This window comes from Bufo bufo, chromosome 1 (genome assembly GCF_905171765.1).
Source record: "Bufo bufo chromosome 1, aBufBuf1.1, whole genome shotgun sequence".
In the NCBI taxonomy this organism is placed as follows: Eukaryota; Metazoa; Chordata; class Amphibia; order Anura; family Bufonidae; genus Bufo; species Bufo bufo.
The window spans coordinates 124,799,499-124,821,757 of record NC_053389.1 but is presented as its reverse complement, the minus strand read 5'-3'; the positions used below and the strand labels follow the sequence as shown (position 1 = coordinate 124,821,757).

Here is a 22,259-nt window from a genome sequence, read left to right as displayed (position 1 = left end):
TTGTTTGGATCGACCACCAGAGGACACAGGTAGCTCAGTAAAGTAGCACCAAGCACCACTACACTACACTACACCCCCCCCCCCCCGTCACTTATTAACCCCTTATTAGCCCCTGATCACCCCATATAGACTCCCTGATTACCCCCCTGTCATTGATTACCCCCCTGTCATTGATTACCCCCCTGTAAAGCTCCATTCAGACGTCCGCATGATTTTTACGGATCCACTGATAGATGGATCGGATCCGCAAAACGCATCCGGACGTCTGAATGAAGCCTTACAGGGGCGTGATCAATGACTGTGGTGATCACCCCATATAGACTCCCTGATCACCCCCCTGTCATTGATTACACCCCTGTCATTGATCACCCCCCTGTAAAGCTCCATTCAGACGTCCGCATGATTTTTACGGATGCACTGATAGATGGATCCGATCCGCAAAACGCATCCGGACGTCTGAATGAAGCCTTACAGGGGCATGATCAATGACTGTGGTGATCACCCCATATAGACTCCCTGATCACCCCCCTGTAAAGCTCCATTCAGATGTCCGCATGATTTTTACGGATGCACTGATAGATGGATCCGATCCGCAAAACGCATCCGGACGTCTGAATGAAGCCTTACAGGGGCATGATCAATGACTGTGGTGATCACCCCATATAGACTCCCTGATCACCCCCCTGTAAAGCTCCATTCAGATGTCCGCATGATTTTTACGGATGCACTGATAGATGGATCGGATCCGCAAAACGCATCCGGACGTCTGAATGAAGCCTTACAGGGGCATGATCAATGACTGTGGTGATTACCCCCCTGTAAAGCTCCATTCAGATGTCCGCATGATTTTTACGGATGCACTGATAGATGGATCGGATCCGCAAAACGCATCCGGACGTCTGAATGAAGCCTTACAGGGGCGTGATCAATGACTGTGGTGATCACCCCATATAGACTCCCTGATCACCCCCCCTGTCATTGATTACCCCCCTGTCATTGATTACCCCCCTGTAAAGCTCCATTCAGACGTCCGCATGATTTGTACGGATGCACTGATAGATGGATCGGATCCGCAAAACGCATCCGGACGTCTGAATGAAGCCTTACAGGGGCGTGATCAATGACTGTGGTGATCACCCCATATAGACTCCCTGATCACCCCCCTGTAAAGCTCCATTCAGATGTCCGCATGATTTTTACGGATGCACTGATAGATGGATCCGATCCGCAAAACGCATCCGGACGTCTGAATGAAGCCTTACAGGGGCATGATCAATGACTGTGGTGATCACCCCATATAGACTCCCTGATCACCCCCCTGTAAAGCTCCATTCAGATGTCCGCATGATTTTTACGGATGCACTGATAGATGGATCGGATCCGCAAAACGCATCCGGACGTCTGAATGAAGCCTTACAGGGGCATGATCAATGACTGTGGTGATTACCCCCCTGTAAAGCTCCATTCAGATGTCCGCATGATTTTTACGGATGCACTGATAGATGGATCGGATCCGCAAAACGCATCCGGACGTCTGAATGAAGCCTTACAGGGGCGTGATCAATGACTGTGGTGATCACCCCATATAGACTCCCTGATCACCCCCCCTGTCATTGATTACCCCCCTGTCATTGATTACCCCCCTGTAAAGCTCCATTCAGACGTCCGCATGATTTTTACGGATGCACTGATAGATGGATCGGATCCGCAAAACGCATCCGGACGTCTGAATGAAGCCTTACAGGGGCGTGATCAATGACTGTGGTGATCACCCCATATAGACTCCCTGATCACCCCCCTGTCATTGATCACCCCCCCTGTCATTGATCACCCCCCTGTCATTGATCACCCCCCTGTCATTGATCACCCCCCTGTAAGGCTCCATTCAGACATTTTTTTGGCCCAAGTTAGCGGAATTATTATTATTTTTTTCTTACAAAGTCTCATATTCCACTAACTTGTGTCAAAAAATAAAATCTCACATGAACTCACCATACCCCTCACGGAAACCAAATGCGTAAAATTTTTTAGACATTTATATTCCAGACTTCTTCTCACGCTTTAGGGCCCCTAGAATGCCAGGGCAGTATAAATACCCCACATGTGACCCCATTTCGGAAAGAAGACACCCCCAGGTATTCCGTGAGGGGCATATTGAGTCCATGAAAGATTGAAATTTTTGTCCCAAGTTAGCGGAACGGGAGACTTTGTGAGAAAAAAATTAAAAATATCAATTTCCGCTAACTTGTGCCAAAAAAAAAAAATTTCTATGAACTCGCCATGCCCCTCATTGAATACCTTGGGGTGTCTTCTTTCCAAAATGGGGTCACATGTGGGGTATTTATACTGCCCTGGCATTCTAGGGGCCCCAAAGCGTGAGAAGAAGTCTGGTATCCAAATGTCTAAAAATGCCCTCCTAAAAGGAATTTGGGCACCTTTGCGCATCTAGGCTGCAAAAAAGTGTCACACATCTGGTATCGCCGTACTCAGGAGAAGTTGGGGAATGTGTTTTGGGGTGTCATTTTACATATACCCATGCTGGGTGAGAGAAATATCTTGGTCAAATGCCAACTTTGTATAAAAAAATGGGAAAAGTTGTCTTTTGCCAAGATATTTCTCTCACCCAGCATGGGTATATGTAAAATGACACCCCAAAACACATTCCCCAACTTCTCCTGAATACGGCGATACCACATGTGTGACACTTTTTTGCAGCCTAGGTGGGCAAAGGGGCCCACATTCCAAAGAGCACCTTTAGGATTTCACAGGTCATTTACCTACTTACCACACATTAGTGCCCCTGGAAAATGCCAGGGCAGTATAACTACCCAACAAGTGACCCCATTTTGGAAAGAAGACACCCCAAGGTATTCCGTGAGGGGCATGGCGAGTTCCTAGAATTTTTTATTTTTTGTCACAAGTTAGTGGAAAATGATGATTTTTTTTTTTTTTTTTTTTTTCATACAAAGTCTCATATTCCACTAACTTGTGACAAAAAATAAAAACTTCCATGAACTCACTATGCCCATCAGCGAATACCTTGGGGTCTCTTCTTTCCAAAATGGGGTCACTTGTGGGGTAGTTATACTGCCCTGGCATTCTAGGGGCCCAAATGTGTGGTAAGGAGTTTGAAATCAAATTCTGTAAAAAATGACCTGTGAAATCCGAAAGGTGCTCTTTGGAATATGGGCCCCTTTGCCCACCTAGGCTGCAAAAACGTGTCACACATCTGGTATCCCCGTACTCAGGAGAAGGTGGGGAATGTGTTTTGGGGTGTCATTTTACATATACCCATGCTGGGTGAGAGAAATATCTTGGCAAAAGACAACTTTTCCCATTTTTTTTATACAAAGTTGGCATTTGACCAAGATATTTATCTCACCCAGCATGGGTATATGTAAAAAGACACCCCAAAACACATTCCTCAACTTCTCCTGAATACAGAGATACCAGATGTGTGACACGTTTTTGCAGCCTAGGTGGGCAAAGGGGCCCATATTCCAAAGAGCACCTTTCGGATTTCACTGGTCATTTTTTGCAGAATTTGATTTCAAACTCCTTACCACACATTCGGGCCCCTAGAATGCCAGGGCAGTATAACTACCCCACAAGTGACCCCATTTTGGAAAGAAGAGACCCCAAGGTATTCGCTGATGGGCATAGTGAGTTCATGGAAGTTTTTATTTTTTGTCACAAGTTAGTGGAATATGAGACTTTGTATGAAAAAAAAAAAAAAAAAAAAAATCATCATTTTCCACTAACTTGTGACAAAAAATAAAAAATTCTAGGAACTTGCCATGCCCCTCACGGAATACCTTGGGGTGTCTTCTTTCCAAAATGGGGTCACTTGTGGGGTAGTTATACTGCCCTGGCATTCTAGGGACCCGAATGTGTGGTAAGGAGTTTGAAATCAAATTCTGTAACAAATGACCTGTGAAATCCGAAAGGTGCTCTTTGGAATATGGGCCCCTTTGCCCACCTAGGCTGCAAAAAAGTGTCACACATCTGGTATTGCCGTACTCAGGAGAAGGTGGGGAATGTGTTTTGGGGTGTCATTTTACATATACCCATGCTGGGTGAGAGAAATATCTTGGCAAAAGACAACTTTTCCCATTTTTTTATACAAAGTTGGCATTTGACCAAGATATTTATCCCACCCAGCATGGGTATATGTAAAAAGACACCCCAAAACACATTCCTCAACTTCTCCTGAATACAGAGATACCAGATGTGTGACACTTTTTTGCAGCCTAGGTGGGCAAAGGGGCCCATATTCCAAAGAGCACCTTTCGGATTTCACAGGTCATTTTTTACAGAATTTGATTTCAAACTCCTTACCACACATTTGGGCCCCTAGAATGCCAGGGCAGTATAACTACCCCACAAGTGACCCCATTTTGGAAAGAAGAGACCCCAAGGTATTTCGTGATGGGCATAGTGAGTTCATAGAAGTTTTTATTTTTTGTCACAAGTTAGTGGAATATGAGACTTTGTAAGAAAAAAAAAAAAAAAAAAAAAATCATCATTTTCCGCTAACTTGTGACAAAAAATAAAAAGTTCTATGAACTCACTATGCCCATCAGCGAATACCTTAGGGTGTGTACTTTCCGAAATGGGGTCATTTGTGGGGTGTTTGTACTGTCTGGCCATTGTAGAACCTCAGGAAACATGACAGGTGCTCAGAAAGTCAGAGCTGCTTCAAAAAGCGGAAATTCACATTTTTGTACCATAGTTTGTAAACGCTATAACTTTTACCCAAACCATTTTTTTTTTACCCAAACATTTTTTTTTTATCAAAGACATGTAGAACTATAAATTTAGAGCAAAATTTCTATATGGATCTCGTTTTTTTTGCAAAATTTTACAACTGAAAGTGAAAAATGTCATTTTTTTGCAAAAAAATCGTTAAATTTCGATTAATAACAAAAAAAGTAAAAATGTCAGCAGCAATGAAATACCACCAAATGAAAGCTCTATTAGTGAGAAGAAAAGGAGGTAAAATTCATTTGGGTGGTAAGTTGCATGACCGAGCAATAAACGGTGAAAGTAGTGTAGTGCCGATTTGTAAAAAAGGGCCTGGTCTTTAGGGGGGTATAAACCTGTGGTCCTTAAGTGGTTAAAATGGTTGCACAGATTTGTTTTGTTTTTTCACATTCCAGCCTCGAATATCTGTGGAAAACTCCATCCTCACCTGCTGCCCACTGCTGGTCCATTCTGACCCCCTTTACTGTTCTGCGATCCCCGTCTGTCAGCTTCTGCATGGACAGCATGACGCTGACCTCAGTGGTGATGAGTCCCCAAGCGGTGTCACTGCTTGGTCATGTTCATATTGGGGACATGTCACTGCCAAAGCCAGCCGCCATGGCATATGCAGTTTCATACATGCAGAAAGGAAACAAAAGACCAGTAAAGAGAGAACCAGGAGGGAGCAGGTGAGTATGGATTCTCCCACGAGTATTCCAGGCTGTGGTGCAAATTTAAAGAGGACCTGTCCCCTCTCCTGACATGTCTGTTTTAATAGCTTCATGCGTTCCCCATGTAATAACAATTCTGGAGAATCTATTCTTATGGCTCTATGATGTGCCATCCCTTTATTATTTCTACTAGAAGTTATGAATAATTGCTAGCAGTCTGCAGTAAGGGTACAGAGGGGAGGTAACCAGTTGGGGGTGTGTACCTGCACAGTCTGACAATGGCAGCACTGATTGGATAGAGTGAGTCTGTGCAGGTACCCCCCCCCCCCCCAACTTGTTACCTCCCCTCTGTACCCTTACTGCAGACTGCTAGCAATTCACTCATAAATATTAAAACAGACATGTCAGGAGAGGTGAAAGGTCCTCTTTAAAGAAAGGAAAAAATAATCTTGACAACCCCTTTTAAGTCCCACCTGAAATTCAGTGACTGCATATAAACTGAACCCGGCGTCGGTAATTCCACCATGATCTGCAGTCATCCCTGCTTCTTGTGATTTATGCCAACCACTCTCCAGCTGAGAAAGGTGCCACTTGTAATTAGGATCACTTGTTAGTGATTGGATCCTGCTCATCCGTTCTCTCTGCTGCCTTCAGTCCAGTGGTCTTCAACCTGTGGCTCTCCAGCTGTTCAGAAACTACAGTTCCTAGTATGCCATGGTGGCATGCTGGGAGTTGTAGTTTCTCAACAGCTGGAGATCATTGGTGTAATCCGTCCCCATATGACTCTCGTAGTAAAGGTAGCTCTGCCAATCATTTACACGTTTACTAATGTACCATCCTCCATTAAAGCTGGCGGAGGCGTGGCACTGATGGGCATCATCATGTCCAGCCTAAGCACTACATAGCACCCTGTTGTGTGTGAGTGCAGTGCAACGTGGCCCAGCATATTTGGGACATCCCAAGCCATGGGTGGACTGTCGGACCAAGCCCTCAGCGGTCTAGTAAGTGGTCTGGTTGCAAGGGACAGATGATACAGCCTAAGTGCAATTACCTGCTGAGTAGGGTAGTGCCTGAGTAGGTAGGTGCCTTATGTCGACTGCTTCAGGAATGTAATGGAAGGTGGAGCTCACTTTTAGGGCAACCTTTGCCTAGATTGTAAAGTATAAATGTAATTGGCAAAATGCAGGGAAAGCAAGAAAAAAAATGAACTGCTCGACTTCAGTGGTTCAGTTCTGGAGCTGTGAATCAATGCCAAATATTCATAACTGGGTTTACTAAAGCGACCCCTTTCCATATGCTGTACAAGTGCATATGAACATAATAGAGGGGTCTAGAGCAATAGAGTGTAAGATTGCCATCACGCCCATTTTATTTTTGTATCTTTTTTACATTTTGATTCCTACAAATGAAAATCCCAGCCGTTCATATCAATCTATAATGTACGATATGTTGTGTTCAGTGTTACCATAAAAATAAAAATAAATCACAATGGCTGATGTTTGCTTTTTTCCAGATGCATCTCCACCCTTGTCCGTAGGTTGTTCCTGGTATTGCAGCTCATGCCCATTAACTTGATTGGGTCTGAACTGCACTAGAGGAAGCCCATGGACAAAAGTGTTTCTGCAGAAAAAAAATGACCTGAAAAAAGTTGAAACGCTGGAGACTTAAGTACAGATGCAGGTCAGACAGGCTGCTAACGCGGGACTGGGATTCTGTCCCTAAGGTGTATAGGTGCCACCAAATAAGATTGTTTGTGCCATTGTTTGCCGGCAGCAGATTGTGCCGTCTAAACAGCATCTGCTGCCAGGAAACAATGATTCTGTATGGGGACGAGCAATAGCGATCCCAACTCTCCATACTGTAGAGGAGATCGTTGTATGTAAATGAAGCGTTCTTCAATGATGAGCAGACTATTGACGGAAATGAATGCTTCCTTCCCGACAGATGTCTGCTCAATTGAGCAATTTAAAGGAGTTGTCTTATCTGAGACAATGGGGGCATATCGCTAGGATATGCTCCCATTGTCTGATAGGTGTTGGCCCCAGAGACCTGCACCTATCTCTAGACCAGAGCCCAAAAGTGAAGGAGAGCAGACTGCTCATGTGTGGCTGCCCTCCATTCATTTCTAAGGGACAACCAAAAATAGCCACTTGATCAATATCGAGAACAGAGTGGGCCGAAGTGGTGGCTGGAGGACTCCAGTCCGGCCACCTCCAAGCGCTCTCCCCATAGAAGTGAATGGGAGAGCACCACTCATGACTGTCCACCCCTCCCATTCACTTCAATGGGCCTGACTGAAATAGCCGAGCCAGAATGGAGGATGGCTGTGCAGTGCGCTGTCCACCACTTTTGAGGCTCCCTTTAGGAGATAGGTGCGGGTCCCACACCTATTAGACAATGGGGCCATATCCTAGCGATATGCCCCCATTTGTCTCAGAGGAGACAACCCCTTTAAGTCCTGCAAAGAGTCACAAGCAATCAACATAATAGCAGCCAATGTAGTTACCCACAAGGTTACTGGGAATGTCAGCCATTACATGTTGGTTTACACATCCAATACCTTTAAACCCAAAGATAAGAGAGACAGGTCTAGTAGAATGAAAGGATTTCCTAACTGTGTTACAAAGTTCAAATGCAGTATGTCACCAACCACCTGCCCCCATACGACACTAAACATTTCTTTATCAATGCACGACAAGATGAAGAGGATAAGTTAAAAAAATATTATTTTAATAGCAATGCAAGACAAAGTATGTATAAAATCATCAGTGCATGTGACATTATTCTGCATATGAAATGATCTAGTGCGTGTATAGCATACCTCCAGCAAATTTACTTAAAATATCAATCTGAGAGTGTTAATTCACGTTTCTAATCTAGAATTAAAACCTGAGTGATCTGTGCTTTTTAGTATCTTAAAGGGGTTGGCCCACCTGGGACTGATCGCTAGGATCAATGTCAGATTGGTGCTGCTCCCTTGTCTGGGACCTGCTTCTTTTTCTAGAATGGGACTCCTGAAGTGAACAGAGAGCGGTCACCCTCTGTTCACCACCATGGTAGTTCCAAAAATAGCTGAGTGCTGGCTTGGCTACTTCCAGCAGTCCTATAGTGGTGATTGTGGAGTTCTCCATTCACCACTTTGGGACAGGCAACCATAACGGAGTGAACTTGGCTACAGCAATAAATGAAGAGCACACTGTGCATGTGCGGTATGCTCTCCTTCACTTAAGAGGACCCATTCTCTAGATAGGAGCATGTCCCAGATGTGGGACCACCTGCACCTATCTGACATTGATGACCTATCTTAGCAATTTCAGTATGGAGTGGAACAGCCAGAAACCTGAATTACTGCAGCCCATTACTTCCTCCCTGCTCGATTCCCCTTCAGAGAGAGATAGAGTTAATGATAATAAATTAAACATCGTAAAGCAACCCTCCAGTTCAAGAAAAAATAAATTCACAGTTACTGGGGAACGAACAGAACATTTACCCGGTAACCTCCTTTTTATCTTTACCTCGGAATACTCTTCAGCTATTCAAGATGGCCGCACCGCTTCTCAGACTATCTGATACACACTGTGTATTGGTAGTCCAAAACATTTCCCTGGTCTTGGATTGCACAGCGCTGCTTGAGCACTGCTGGCCAATCCAAAGGGAGCTGGAAGTGTCCTTGGTGTAGGAAGTGCACAGTATACATCAGGTAGTCTGAGAACCAGTGTGGCCGCCTTGAATGGCAGAATAGCAGCCCAGGAATTGGCAGATCTGCAGCTGAAAAGAAGGGCAGGTAAATGTTTTGCTTATTCCCCAGTTAATGAGAATTTTTTTTCTTGAACTGGAGGGTCACCAAACAGAACTACAAACTGTTTGTATGACTATAGATGGAACTTGCTAGTTTAGTCCTGTGATCACAGCAGCCTTGGCATGGATTCAAGCTGTATATAGGAGTGGTGGCTGTAATATGAGCTACCAAGTAATTTTGGAAAGTCACTGACCATCAGAGGGCTGAAACTCCACTGGTTCTGTAACAGGCTAAATGCTGCACACAACAATGTAAGATCATTGAATGTTTGTAGATACCAATGGAGATATTTTAATACGGTGTGGGCCATGAAAAATACATTTATTTCACTTGTTTGCTTTGCACAGGAATGTGGAAGAAGGACATAGTTATCAGTTACAGGAGATGCTGGAAGTGGTTTCCACCATCAGCTATGCACAGTTGTGCCCATTTTAAATTTGGTAACACCACATTTCAGTTTGGACAATGTCTGGGGATTTATTTCATAAACCTTACCCTGCAGGTAACTCCACAGATAAGTTACACACATTTAGGTTTGGTGACTGGAGGCCACAACCCTTTGCCTACTGTACGTTCTTCTAAGCACGCTGCATGAACTTGGCAAGGGAATTTATATGAAACTGGATAATGTCATGTATTAAACGAGGCATGGACTCACGGGACAGGGATGTAATACTACCACTTTACAAAGCCTTGGTGCGGCCTCATCTGGAATATGCAGTTCAGTTCTGGGCTCCAGTCCATAAAAAGGATGCTTCGGAACTGGTAAAAGTACAAAGGAGAGCGACTAAACTGATTCATGGAGGGTTTTAGTAATGAGGAAAGATTAAAAGAAATGTATTTAGTCTTGGGAAGAGACATTATTAAGCTATACAAATAAAAATCCCCTCAAAAGACAAGGGGGCACTGCCTCCGATTGGGAAAAAAAAGGTTCAGGCTCCAGAAGCATCAAGGCTTCTTGACAATAAGAACTGTGGAATAGTCTACCTCAGGACCTGGTCACAGCAGGAACATTGGACAGTTTTAAAAAGGGCTTAGATCAAATCATAAAATTAAATAACATTAATGTGTAGAAGATTCGCATCCCCACCTGTCCCTTTTGTTGAACTTGTGTCTTTTTTTTTTTTTTTTCCAACCGTGCCATGTACAGCAAGTTACCCCATCTTGCTGAAATATAAACGCTACTCATGCTTGTGTTAACAGTGCATGGCAATGGTCGAAGATGTCCATGTACACATTTGTGTTCCTATTTTCATTAAAGAATATTGCATCCACGATCCTGATACCCATAGCTCCGCACCAAACATCGATTTTTGGCTCGTGCTGTGTGAATTGAATTAACACACATGTTTGGATGGAAGCACACTCCTCGGACATGATGTGTTACAAGTCCAATTGTCCATCTGCGATTATATACAGTAGCCATTTGCAATATGCCACACGCTTTTGTTACCCCTTGCAGAAGGGATACCCGGTACAAAATATTTCCGTACACGCTGACATGCGCCTCCGGGGATGACTTTCACATAGATTTCCTATGTCTTCTCATAATTCTCTCCCAAAAGCAACGATGATGAGTTACCAAACATGTGGCTGTCTTTTTTTTTTTTGGCATGGGCCACATATCCTGTGTTGAGCCACGTCCAAAGCCGCTTATTTCAAAACTTCGGAATAATACTATACAGAGATTCGTCTCTGTACAGTATTAGAATGTATGGGCTCCGATGAGCCAAAGTTATTTACAAAGTCACGCGTGACTTCGGTAATTGATTTTTAAATTGAAAACCCACTTTAAAACTTAAAACCAGATTCAGCTTCGGTTCCGAGGTACCAATTGAAAAAGAACTCGGCTTCGGTTCCAAGTTTCAAAGTTGTTTTCCACTACAAAAATCAATTACCGAAGTTATCATGCACTGCTTCGTGAATGACTAACTTGGCTCATCGGAGCCCATACATTCTTCACTCAACACTAGACATAATTTATAAGCTGCTAAAAATAAGTAATATAAAATGTGTGTCTTGAGGATTCCTTTCAGTTCTTTGTCTTCTTGGCAGGTTTTCTTTTGATGTAAATCATGGAGTCATCACACGTCAGGTTATGCGCAGTTTTCTTATGGCAGGCTATGTGAACCAGTTTCAAATTTTCCACAGTAAACAAGAGATTAAAGAAATACTTCCAGTTGATTTGCCTCCCGTTACATTGCCCCAGGGCTTCAGTAAGGCGAGGCAGGATGGTCCGCTTCTTTTCTATCCTTAAGATAAGAATACAGAATTGTCATCTTGTTAGAAATTCAGTGCAGACATTTGTTAGTTACCTCCTTCCGGAGGAAGCATCTACAAAGGCTATGACCTAGTCCTCCTAGCCCCACAGGCCTAAATCCATGTTCCACATATAACACCCGGACCCCCATGTCTTTACAGAATCAAACTTACAACTGAACTGAGGAGTCCGGGTAATAAGTCTGGAATATGGCCTGCTCTGTAACGTGCTGCCTGCATCCGCTGAATGTCACGCTGAAGTAAATGAGGCTATTACTTATTTTTCTACACTTGGCTCTTACCTGTGGTCCAGGTTCCAGGTACTGAATAGAATTCTACTCTCTTTGTTACTGTAGGGATTAATGGAGTGCCTGGAACTGCAGTCATCCACGTCAAAAGGACCCTACAACACAGTAATGCACATACATGAGACATAAGAGAAATGCAGCAGTGCTATGCGCGTGTACATACAGTATGTATATAGAACATTTGTCAAGACTTGGGTTCCCACACACCAGTCTTCATCCCTCTGTACCAGAGTGACATATCTCAAAAACTGAAGTCTACACTAGCTAGGAGCTGGCATAGACTTCAGCTATAATTACCAATTTCTGGCAGGACGCGTGAAGCCCTGCCCCTCCTGCTAAGGGGCCATTCACACGTCCGCAATTTCGTTCCGCATTCATTCCAGGTCCGCAATTCCGTTTACGAAAAAAATAGAACATGTCCTATTCTTGTCCGCAATTGCGGACAAGAATAGGCATATTCTATAGTGCCGGCAATGTGCGGTCCACAAAATGCGGAACGCACATTGCTGCTGTCAGTGTTTTGCAGCTCCGTGGATCCGCAAAACACGTTGCGGACGTGTGAATGGAGCCTAAGCCCCACTCCTTTTCTCGCCACAGTAGAAGTAGGCATTTCTACAATGTGACCTGTGAAAAGTGCAGGATGCACATGTCTTAGGGTACTTTCACACTATCATTTTTATTTTCTGGCATAGAGTTCCGTCCTATGGGCTCTATACCACACTGATCAGTTTTATCCTAATGCATTGTGAATAGAGAGTAATCCGTTCAGGATGTCTTCAGTTCAGTCTTTTTGACTGTTCAGGACGGAGATAATACCGCAGCATGCTGCAGTTTTATCTACTGCCAAAAAAACGGAACACTTGCCATAGGAATGTATTAGTGTCGGATCCGAAATTCAAATTGACGCATCCGGTATTCCGGTCTGCGCATGCGCAGACATTTAAAAATGTGAAGAAAAAAAATACCGGATCCGTTTTGCCTCATGACACTGGAAAAACGGATCCGGTATCGCAATGCATTTTTCAAACTGATCAGTCTGCAAAATGCCTGATCAGTCAGAAAAAATGACATGCATACAGTTTGCCTGATCAGGCAGTTCAGGCAACAGAACAGCCTGCTGGAATCAAACAACGCAAATGTGAAAGTACCCTAAGGGCTGTTTCACACAAGCGGATGCCGTGCGTGACATCCGCTCCGTGAATGACAGCCAAGACCCGATGCAGACTGCAGAAGCACGGAGAATTAAGATGACTGATAATGCTCCGTTCCTCTCTGTGATCTCTTTACTACGAAATCACAGTGAGATAAAGTTGTCACTGTGATTTCGTAGTAAAGAGATCACAGAGAGGCACGGAGCATCATCAATCATGTTAATGCTCTGTGCCTCTGCAGTCTGCATCGGGTCTTGGCTGTCATTCACGGAGCGGATGTCACGCACGGCATCCGCTCGTGTGAAACAGCCCTAACTCTAAACGGCTGACGGATCTTACTTGGCATGAAAACCATCCCTCTGCAGTACATAGACGGCTGGTCTTTTCTTCTGTTCTATCAAAGTAACATCCATTGTACTTCACAGCTCGGAGTTCATTGCACATGGTCTCTGTGAGCATCTTGTATTCCTCTCTCACCGGTGGATCTAATGTTACAGCCAAGGACTGAACCTAAAGGAGCAGAATCACATAGGATTTATTGTATCAGACTAATGACTACTCCAATTCACTGCCATCTAGAGCTGTCAAAGAGAGCAAACCAATTTCTTGTGGTTCCATTGGTACATGAGACTCTAGATCTCGGTTCTTGTTCTTCTAGTGTCCCCTACACACTTCCTGCTGCTAATAACTAGGGACCAATGTAAAATTTAGGTCATTGGATATGTATACAGATCCTTCCCCCTAGTGGTGGCAACAGGCAAGTGAGATTTTTACAGTATACGTATAATGGAACAGAGGATGGCTTTTCTCTGTGGAAAGAAAAGCAGCAGTGTATGTAGCCTAATCAAGTATATCAGAATATGCCATTGATTGGTGGGGGTCTGACCAATCACCAGAATGAAGGTCCGGGCCTCTCCAGCATTTTATTTGTGCAGCTCAAAAAAACCAAAAGGAGGCGCTCTGTTCTGTGGACGCCTCGATTCTGGGGGTCAGACCTCTACTGAGGCAGCATATTCTTGTGATTTTGTTACAGCTGGAAATCCCCTTTAAAGAATTTAGGCTTCTGTGTTTCACAGCCATTAAAGGGGATGGCCAGAGGATATCAGAAGAACTCCCTGTAATATGACAGCGCCCCAGAACCTGAGCCGCTGGAAGCAATCGCCTGTTATCCCCATCGGGCACCCACTGAAAGAAAGGAATACGCATGTAGTCCATGGTCATCCTAGATGTTTTTTTATGCTTCCCATTCATTTCAATGGGAAATTCTGTGCGGGTTCCACCCCAAGATAGAGAATGATGCTTCTTTTTTACACATGGAAAAAAAGCAAGGGCTGCTTCCCATTGACATGAATGGCAGGCTGTTATAAAGAGGACCTCTCCCCTCTCCTGACAGGTCTGTTTTAATATCTTCATGCATTCCCCGTGTAATAACAATCCTGGAGCATCTATTCTTACGTCTCTATGTTGTCCCATTCCTCTATTATTTCTACTAGAAGTTATGAATGAATTGCTAGCAGTCTGCAGTAAGGTTACAAAGGGGAGGTAACAAGTTGGGGGGGGGGGGGTACCTGCACAGACTCACTCTATCCAATCAGTGCTGCCATTTCAGACTTAACTATTAAAACTGGCATGTCAGGAGCGGGGACAGGTACGCTTTAAAAAGGCTTTTTTTCGGAGCTGATTTTGGGGCGGAAAAGATCCAAAATCAGCACCAAAACTCTGCGTGAACTGGCTCCAAGTGTATGAGATGTTACCTCCTTCATATAACTGCGGACTCTGCTTTCACAGCTGTTCCTCATGTAGCTGGACTTGTTCTTGTATCGCGGCTCTGTTCCTAGCGGAGAGAAGAAAACCGTAAGGCTGGGAGAAAACCCCGCTACTGTCTGCGCTACTCATTTGCTATGCATTTTTCTTCATGTGAAAAATCTATAAAAACAGCCAACGCTTGATCTGTGGGGTCTTCCTGCAATCTCTGCTGATCATAAGGGTGAAAGATGATTGGAAAGCAAGGAGCCATTTGGGCAGCTTGACCGCTCTCCTGTCACCATGGGACAACATTTTCCTAGGAACCCTTCTACTTCTTCTAGGTGATGGGTAGGGGTTAAAGAGGTGGGATCCCCATCTATCAGACATTGGTGAGATATCCTACCTAGCCCGATACCACCAAGGTCAGGGGCGAGACAACCCACCAAGGTCAGGGGCGAGACAACCCCTTTTTAGTACAGAAAACCTCCACAAACCTTCAAACCAAGATTTGTCGTCTTCCCGGTTTTCAGCCCAGATATTTTCATTCAGGTTCTGAATAAAGTCCACCAGAATTTTCCTCCTCTGTGGCGCCTGCTCATCGGTCAGCAGCTTTCTGGCTGCTTCAGTGACATCTGGCTGTCGTGTGTAAAATGCATTTAGCAAGCGGCCGATGTCTGTGACAACTTTTTTTCCCCAGCAAAACAAAAAGAAATAGAAAAATATTAGTAGACAGACTATTGGGTTTAGTAGTGATTCTCTGTTACCCACAGAAGGCAAAGGGTTCTGCTGAGCCCAAACTTCACTTGGAGATTAAAAGGGTTTTCCAGGATTTTTTTAACTAATGACCCATCCTGTGGATAAGTCATCAGTATCTGATCGATGGGGGTCCGACACCCGGGACCCCCGCCGAACAGCTGTTTGAGAAGGCCACAGCCCTGTGAGCGCCGCAGCCTTCTTGCAGCTTACCAAGCACAGCGCCGTACATTGTATAGCGGTTGTGCTCGGAATCGCGCTCATTTACTTAAAGGGGGCTGAGTTGCTCCTAGATCATGTGACACATGAACATGAAGTCACTCGGCCTAGGGAAAGCAGTCCTTGGCGCGTACAGCAGTGCCGCTGCCTTCTCAAACAGCTGATCGGCAGGGGTCCTGGGTGTCAGACCGCCACCGATCAGATATAGGTAATCAGTATAAAAATCTTGGAAAACTGTAATGTCAAAGACTCAAAGTGATCATAATTCATCATCAAGAGCAAAAGTAGCTCTGTACATGAAATACCCATTGGCTTACCACTCATTCAGCCATCTCTCCTGATCCCCCCAAACACATGCACGCTCAGCTCGACGAAGCGCGCAAGTGTTCTGAACAGGGAGTCAAAGGGACTTTCCAGGAGGTTAATATTGATGGCCTTTCATCAATATCTGATCTTTGGGGGTTCGACTCCCAGCGCCCCCGCCGATCAGATGTTTGAAGAGGCTGCAGCCTCCTCACAGCTTACTATGCTCCAGCGCCATACATTGTATAACTGCTCTCCTTGGTATTGCAGCCCAGGTCCATTCACTTGAAGGAGACTGTGCTGCAAATAGACCATGAAACCAATGAATGAGACATCACTGGTCTGGGAAGAGACCGCAGTGCCAGAGCGCCGCAGCCTTTTCAAACAGCTGATCGGCAGGGGAGCTGGGAGCGATAGGTCATCAATATCAGATCGGCAGGGGGGTCCGACATCCGGCACCTCGGCTGATCAGCTGTAAGAAGGAAAGGCGCGCGCAGTGTGCACATAGACATAGCAGCGGCGAGCAGTAAGAGAGTCAGGAGGCTCCCCCATACATGTCACATATTAGATGGTCAAGCAGTCCAGCTGATCTACTTCTAATGTGTATGTATGGTCAGCTAACGACGTCCACCCTAAGGCTAGATACGATTCATTGTAAAATAGATCCTGTGCGCTCTGATCTGCACTCATGGTGGCCGAATTACTTAGGCCCCTTTTACACGGGCGAGTTTTCCACGCGGGTGCAATGCGTGATGTGAACACATTGCACCCGCTCTGAATACCGACCCATTCATTTCTATGGGGCTGTGCACATGAGCGGTGATTTTCACGCATCACTTGTGCGTTGCGTGAAAATCGCAGCATGCTCTATATTCTGCGTTTTTCATGCAACGCAGGCCCCATAGAAGTGAATGGGGCTGCGTGAAAATCATAAGCATCCGCAAGCAAGTGCGGATGCGGTGCGATTTTCACGCACGGTTGCTAGGAGACGATCTGGATGGAGACCTGATCTGTATTATTTTCCCTTATAACATGGTTATAAGGGAAAATAATAGCATTCTGAATACAGAATACATAGTACAATAGGGCTGGAGGGGTTAAAAAAAAATAAAAAATTATTTTACTCACCTTAATCCACTTGATCGCGCAGCCCGGCTTCTCTTCTGTCTTCTTCTTTGCTGTGTGCAGGAAAAGGACCTGTGGTGACGTCACTCCGGTCATCACATGATCCATCACCATGGTAAAAGATCATGTGACGGACCATGTGATGACCGGAGTGACGTCACCACAGGTCCTTTTCCTGCACACAGCAAAGAAGAAGACAGAAGAGATGCCGGGCTACGCGAGCAAGTGGATTAAGGTGAGTTAAATTATTTTTATTAATTTTTTTAACCCCTCCAGCGCTATTTTACTATGCATTCTGTATTCAGAATGCTATTATTTTCCCCTATAACCATGTTATAAGGGGAAATAATACAATCTACAGAACACCGATCCCAAGCCCGAACTTCTGTGAAGAAGTTCGGGTTTGGGTACCAAACATGCCAATTTTTCTCACGCGCGCATTACAATGTTTTGCACTCGCGCGAAAAAATCGTGCATGTTCCCGCAACGCACCCGCACCTTTTCCCGCAACGCCCGTGTGAAAGAGGCCTTACCCTTTTAGGCTACCTTCACACTAGCGTTTTTGCCAGATCCGGCAGGGTTCAGTAAAAACGCTTCCGTTACTGATAATACATGAACGATCCGTTGTATTATCTTTAACATGGCCAAGACGGATTCGTCATGAACTCCATTGAAAGTCAAAGGGAGACGGATCCATTTTCTAATATGTCAGAGAAAACGGATACGTCCCCATCGACTTGCATTGTGGGTCATGACGGATCCGTCTTGCTCCACATCCCATGACGGAAAGAAAACCGGGTTTGCTCTCCGGAATAAGAACGCAACCAAACCGAACGGAATGCATTTTGGAGCGTTCTGTTCAGTTCAGTTTTGTCCCCATTGACAATGAATGGGGACAAAACGGAAGCGTTTTTTTTTCCGGTATTGAGACCCTATGACGGATCTCAATACCGGAAAATAGAAACGCTAGTGTGAAAGTAGCCTTAGATCATCTATAAGCAGCAATGTATAATACTCACATCCTTCCCAGGTCTGTCCAGGAGCCAGAAAGACAAGTTCTGTGTTATCCGGAAGATTCCTCAGGTATTCATCACTTAATTCTGTGCCATCTTCATACAAACAGACCCGAGCGCTCTTAAGAGGCAGCTACAAGGAATAGGATCACGATAAATTAGAAGATTTCTAAACCAGGACAGAGATTGGACTTTGATCCTCATCCAGGTCCCTGTATTACAGTAAGGTACGTATTCTAGGAGATGACTTTGATTTATTTCCTATGGAGTTTTTTTGTGTGTGTGGAATCCAACAGAAGGAGAATTGTGCCACTTTCCATGTATGACGTATCACGAAAAGAGCAGAATAGTAATATTATAATATGGTGCCATACGAAGGGATCCTATGCTAACACACGGAGTGCCTATAGCAGTGCCCCTGTAAGGACATGAAGGGAGTAGTAGTAGAATCATGGGGTACAGACAATGCCGGCTCAGGATCCCATTCCAGCACCATGGATAGCTTTAGTGATTTAGAAATCTGTCTCTCTTTTTCTATTTGGTTATAGTTTAGTACACAATTTGTTTTAATGTAGTAACAAAATAGCACTTCATTCTGTCTGTCCTGTGCGCGTCTAGGGGCTCATTCCGATGGTGGCATTTACCAGCAATATTTTGGCGTGGACACTGTGCCAAAACTCCACCACCAGCCGCCTGGTGCCTGCCATCCCCTTTATTTTAAGGCTCATGCCTACAAACGTTTTTTGCGCTGCGGAGGCACGCACAGTAAACCCACGGAAGCACTCCGTAGTGCTTCCGTGGGCTTCCGATCCGTGCCTCCGTTCCGCATCTCCCGGATTGCGGACCCATTTAAGTCAATGGGTCCACAATCCGTGATGCACACGGCCAGTGCCCGTGTACTGCAGACCCGCCGTATGCGGGCCACAATAACTGCCAAGTGCATGAGCCCTTAGGCCCCTTGCAGACAAGCATGTCCGGATTATGTCCAGATGCGTTTAGTGAAAACTGCGCGATTTTGCAAACAAAGCCATTAAATTTTGTTTGCGATTGCGCTCAGTTGTTTTGTTTTTATCGCGTGGGTGCAATGCGATTTACTGCGTTTTGCACGCGCGTGATAAAACACTGAATGTTTACAAACATCTCTTAGCAACCATCCGTGAAAATCGCATCGCATCCGCACTTGCTTGCAGATGCGATGCAATTTTCACACAGCCCCATTCACTTCTATGAATCACCGCAGAATCTAGAACATGCTGCGATTTTCACGCAACGCAAAAGTGATGCGTGAAAACCACCGCTCATCTACACAGACCCATTTAAATGAATGGGTCCGGATTCCGTGCGGGCGCAATGCATTCGCATCATGCATTGCACCCGCGCGGAATTATCGCTCGTGTGAAAGAGGCCTTAAGCTGTGAATGTTGTCCAGACAGTCACTGCTTGAAGCCACAACGGCTGTCGGCTCGCAGGCTACTTTCACAACTGTGTTTCGCTGTACGGTTTTGAGATCCGTCACAGGATCTCAAAACTGCAGCAAAACACTTCAGTTTTCTCCCCATTTATTTTCAATGGAGACAAAACTGAACAAACTTGAACGGAGTGCACCAGAATGTATTCTGTTCCGATTCGCTCCCATTACGTGCATAAAACCGCTGCAAGCAGCGTTTGTGTGTGCGTCATCAAGGGATACTGAGCAAGATGGATCTGGCGTGACACACAATTTAAATCAATGGTGCTGGATCAGTTTTTTTTCGGCGGCCACTGACTCACAATGGTTTTATTCTGGAGATAATACAACTGGATCCGATCGGATGCAGACGGTTGTATTATTGACCGGATGCGTTAGCTCCACTGAGTTAAGCCGAGAGCGGGTCCATGGTACGCAAAATGAACAATCGTGGCAGAAACCACAGCGTCAAAATCGGCCGTGTGAACAGGCCCTTATGCTACACGACTTTGCAGTTTGGATTTATAGAGAAGCCACGTGGCATCCACAATGAATCTGCACCCTCGAGGCTTTCTGTCTATCCACGCCACATGCCTTTGGTGACCTGTCATGGGTGTCATGGGTCTGCTACACTGTAAACAGGGCTAGAATAGTAGTGCCTACTGTACCCACCAGTGGGCGGATAGAGGGTACGTGCGGCTGGACAGCGGCTGCTGACATTTTATGGACACCTTGTAAATGGAATGCCCTATGTCTGGATGATACATAATAATATATAAGGGTAGAAGGGGGTCGCTGGTGAGGGGTCCAGACGTGACCATAAACCGTGCGGTGGCGCTACATGCAGCAGTTTTCTAAAAGATCATTAGAAATGGATTGTCAGTCTGTTGCTAAGCGTACTTTCACACTAGTACTTTCACTTTCACACGTTATTCTTTTCCGGCATAGAGTTCCGTCCTAGGGGCTCAAATCCGGAAAAGAACTGATCAGTTTTATCCCTATGCATTCTGTATGGAGAGTAATCCGTTCAGGATGCATCAGGATGTCTTCAGTTCAGTCTGTTTGCCTTTTCAGGACGGAGATAATACCGCAGCATGCTACGGTTTTCTCTCCGGCCAAAAATACTGAAGACTTGCCTGACAGCCGGATCCGGCATTTTTTTCGATGCCGAATAACGGAATGTGAAAAAAAATCGTTACGGATCCGTTTGTCCATATGACAAACGGACAGACGGATCCGTTCTTGCAATGCATTTGTGAGACGGATCAGGATCCTGATCAGTCTTAAAATGCATTCAGATGGCATACGTTTTGCCGGATCCGGCAGGCAGTTGCTGCAAGTGTGAAAGTATACAGGTTTATCTGCAAAACTGTGCGGCCATTACCAATAAACAGTCCGTTTTAAAGGATCTATTGGAAAAATGCTGCGGCTCGCACCACCGTGTGGTCTGATGTACCCTGCCTAAGGGCTCACGCACACAAACTTATTTTTTACAGGTCTGTATGCGGAACCATTCATTTTAATGGGGCTTGAAAAAAAAAAACGGAAATGTCTCCATGTCCGCATGCCCGGACCGCAATATACATACGGTCGTGGCGTGGGCAAACCTGCTTCAAAACTAGACAAAAAAGGAATGCAAAACATGGATTTTGGTGCGGAAATTCCACGGCCGTGTGACGTACGGGCGCTGTACGGATCCGACCTGTGCGGTCCTTGTATTAGTAATGGCAGTGGTTTGCAGATTACTGCATGGCAACGATTTCAGCAACAAATCTGCAGCATGTGAACACACACAAGACATGTATCTTATTGTACCTGGAACTTCTTACAGCCCTTCTCCAGAAGTTCCCTCAGGTTCCTGCAGCCAATTCCATACTTGCTACCCCCTTGCAGTGTCCTTATTTTAAAAATCTTCATGTGCTTCTGGGTAGAGGAATGGCTGCCCATAATAGGAGATTCTATCTCTTTCACAACACCATATTCCGCTGTACATTTCCGACAGCTTCCTATGGCGCATGCGCAATCTAACAATTTGCCAGCAAAAGACCGCTGCCTTTCAGACTGTTAACATGAAACGCATGCGCGGTAGCTAGAGGGGCAGAGCGCACATGCGCACAAGCCCAAGTAGCCATCGCTATTTGACTACACATCCCACAATCCCTATCGGTTGGAGACTGTTGTCAAGCGGTGGTTATGGAGATGGTGAAGAGGAGCTAGCGCCCGCAGGGTAATGTCCTGGGTACAGGGCTGAGGAGAGTAACACTGTGGGTATTCTCTGTAGGGCTTCTGGGTGCAGTCCGGGCACAGAGGGGAGGCCGTTCTGCTGCCGCCCATGTGTGGTGCCCGGAGGCGCAGCCTGAGGTCCATCCGTGCTCCCTGTACTGTGGGTGCTATGTGATTATGTGGGTGCTATGTGATCGTGTGGGTGCTATGTGATTATATGGGTGCTATGTGGTTATATGGGTGCTATGTGATCGTGTGGGTGCTATATGATTATGTGGTTATGTGGGTGCAGAACATTCCAGATCTTCATGCCCTGTGTATATGGAGGCGCCGTCATCTTATGTTATCAGCGGTGGTACTCTCATTACTGCCGTCATAGACGTGTCATTATGAGTGGTGGTACTCTCATTACTGCCGTCATAGACGTGTCATTATCAGCGGTGGTACTCTCATTACTGTGGTCATAGACGTGTCATTATCAGTAGTGGTACTCTCATTA

At 45.3% G+C, this 22,259-nt stretch overlaps 2 protein-coding genes across 6 annotated transcripts in view; one reads left to right on the top strand and one right to left on the bottom strand.

The window, feature by feature from the left end:
* Positions 1-10,204: 10,204 nt before the first annotated feature.
* DFFB (DNA fragmentation factor subunit beta) lies at positions 10,205-21,538 on the bottom strand. 2 transcript variants are annotated; one of them, XM_040429340.1, is made up of 7 exons: positions 21,353-21,533; positions 18,097-18,223; positions 15,172-15,360; positions 14,686-14,765; positions 13,271-13,441; positions 11,775-11,875; positions 10,205-11,465 (listed from the first exon to the last, which is right to left on the bottom strand). In XM_040429340.1, the coding sequence occupies exons 1-7, from the start codon at positions 21,482-21,484 to the stop codon at positions 11,246-11,248; spliced, it is 1,020 nt and encodes a 339-aa protein (XP_040285274.1). In that variant the 5' UTR covers positions 21,485-21,533; the 3' UTR covers positions 10,205-11,245. The 2 variants fall into 2 exon arrangements, with proteins under 2 accessions (XP_040285274.1, XP_040285284.1); XM_040429350.1 differs by having other exon boundaries at positions 11,286-11,460; positions 21,353-21,538.
* Positions 21,539-21,677: 139 nt separating this feature from the next.
* CEP104 (centrosomal protein 104) overlaps positions 21,678-22,259 on the top strand; it is a 124,189-nt gene continuing 123,607 nt past the window's right edge. For 3 of the 4 annotated variants that reach the window (XM_040429307.1, XM_040429327.1, XM_040429323.1), the window contains exon 1: positions 21,678-21,764. The gene's annotated coding sequence lies outside the window, so the exon portion shown is untranslated. Of the gene's footprint in view, positions 21,802-22,259 lie in introns of all 4 variants that reach the window. The other variant, XM_040429315.1, reaches the window with a different exon arrangement.

Excerpts from the sequence above, each read along its gene's own strand:
- DFFB (XM_040429340.1), bottom strand. The coding sequence starts at position 21,484 with ATGGGCAGCCATTCCTCTACCCAGAAGCACATGAAGATTTTTAAAATA. Across the intron at positions 14,766-15,171 it reads CGACAAATCTTGGTTTGAAG|GAACAGAGCCGCGATACAAG; the intron begins GTTTGTGGAGGT and ends TCTCTCCGCTAG. Across the intron at positions 11,466-11,774 it reads ACCTGGAACCTGGACCACAG|GATAGAAAAGAAGCGGACCA; the intron begins GTAAGAGCCAAG and ends TCTTATCTTAAG.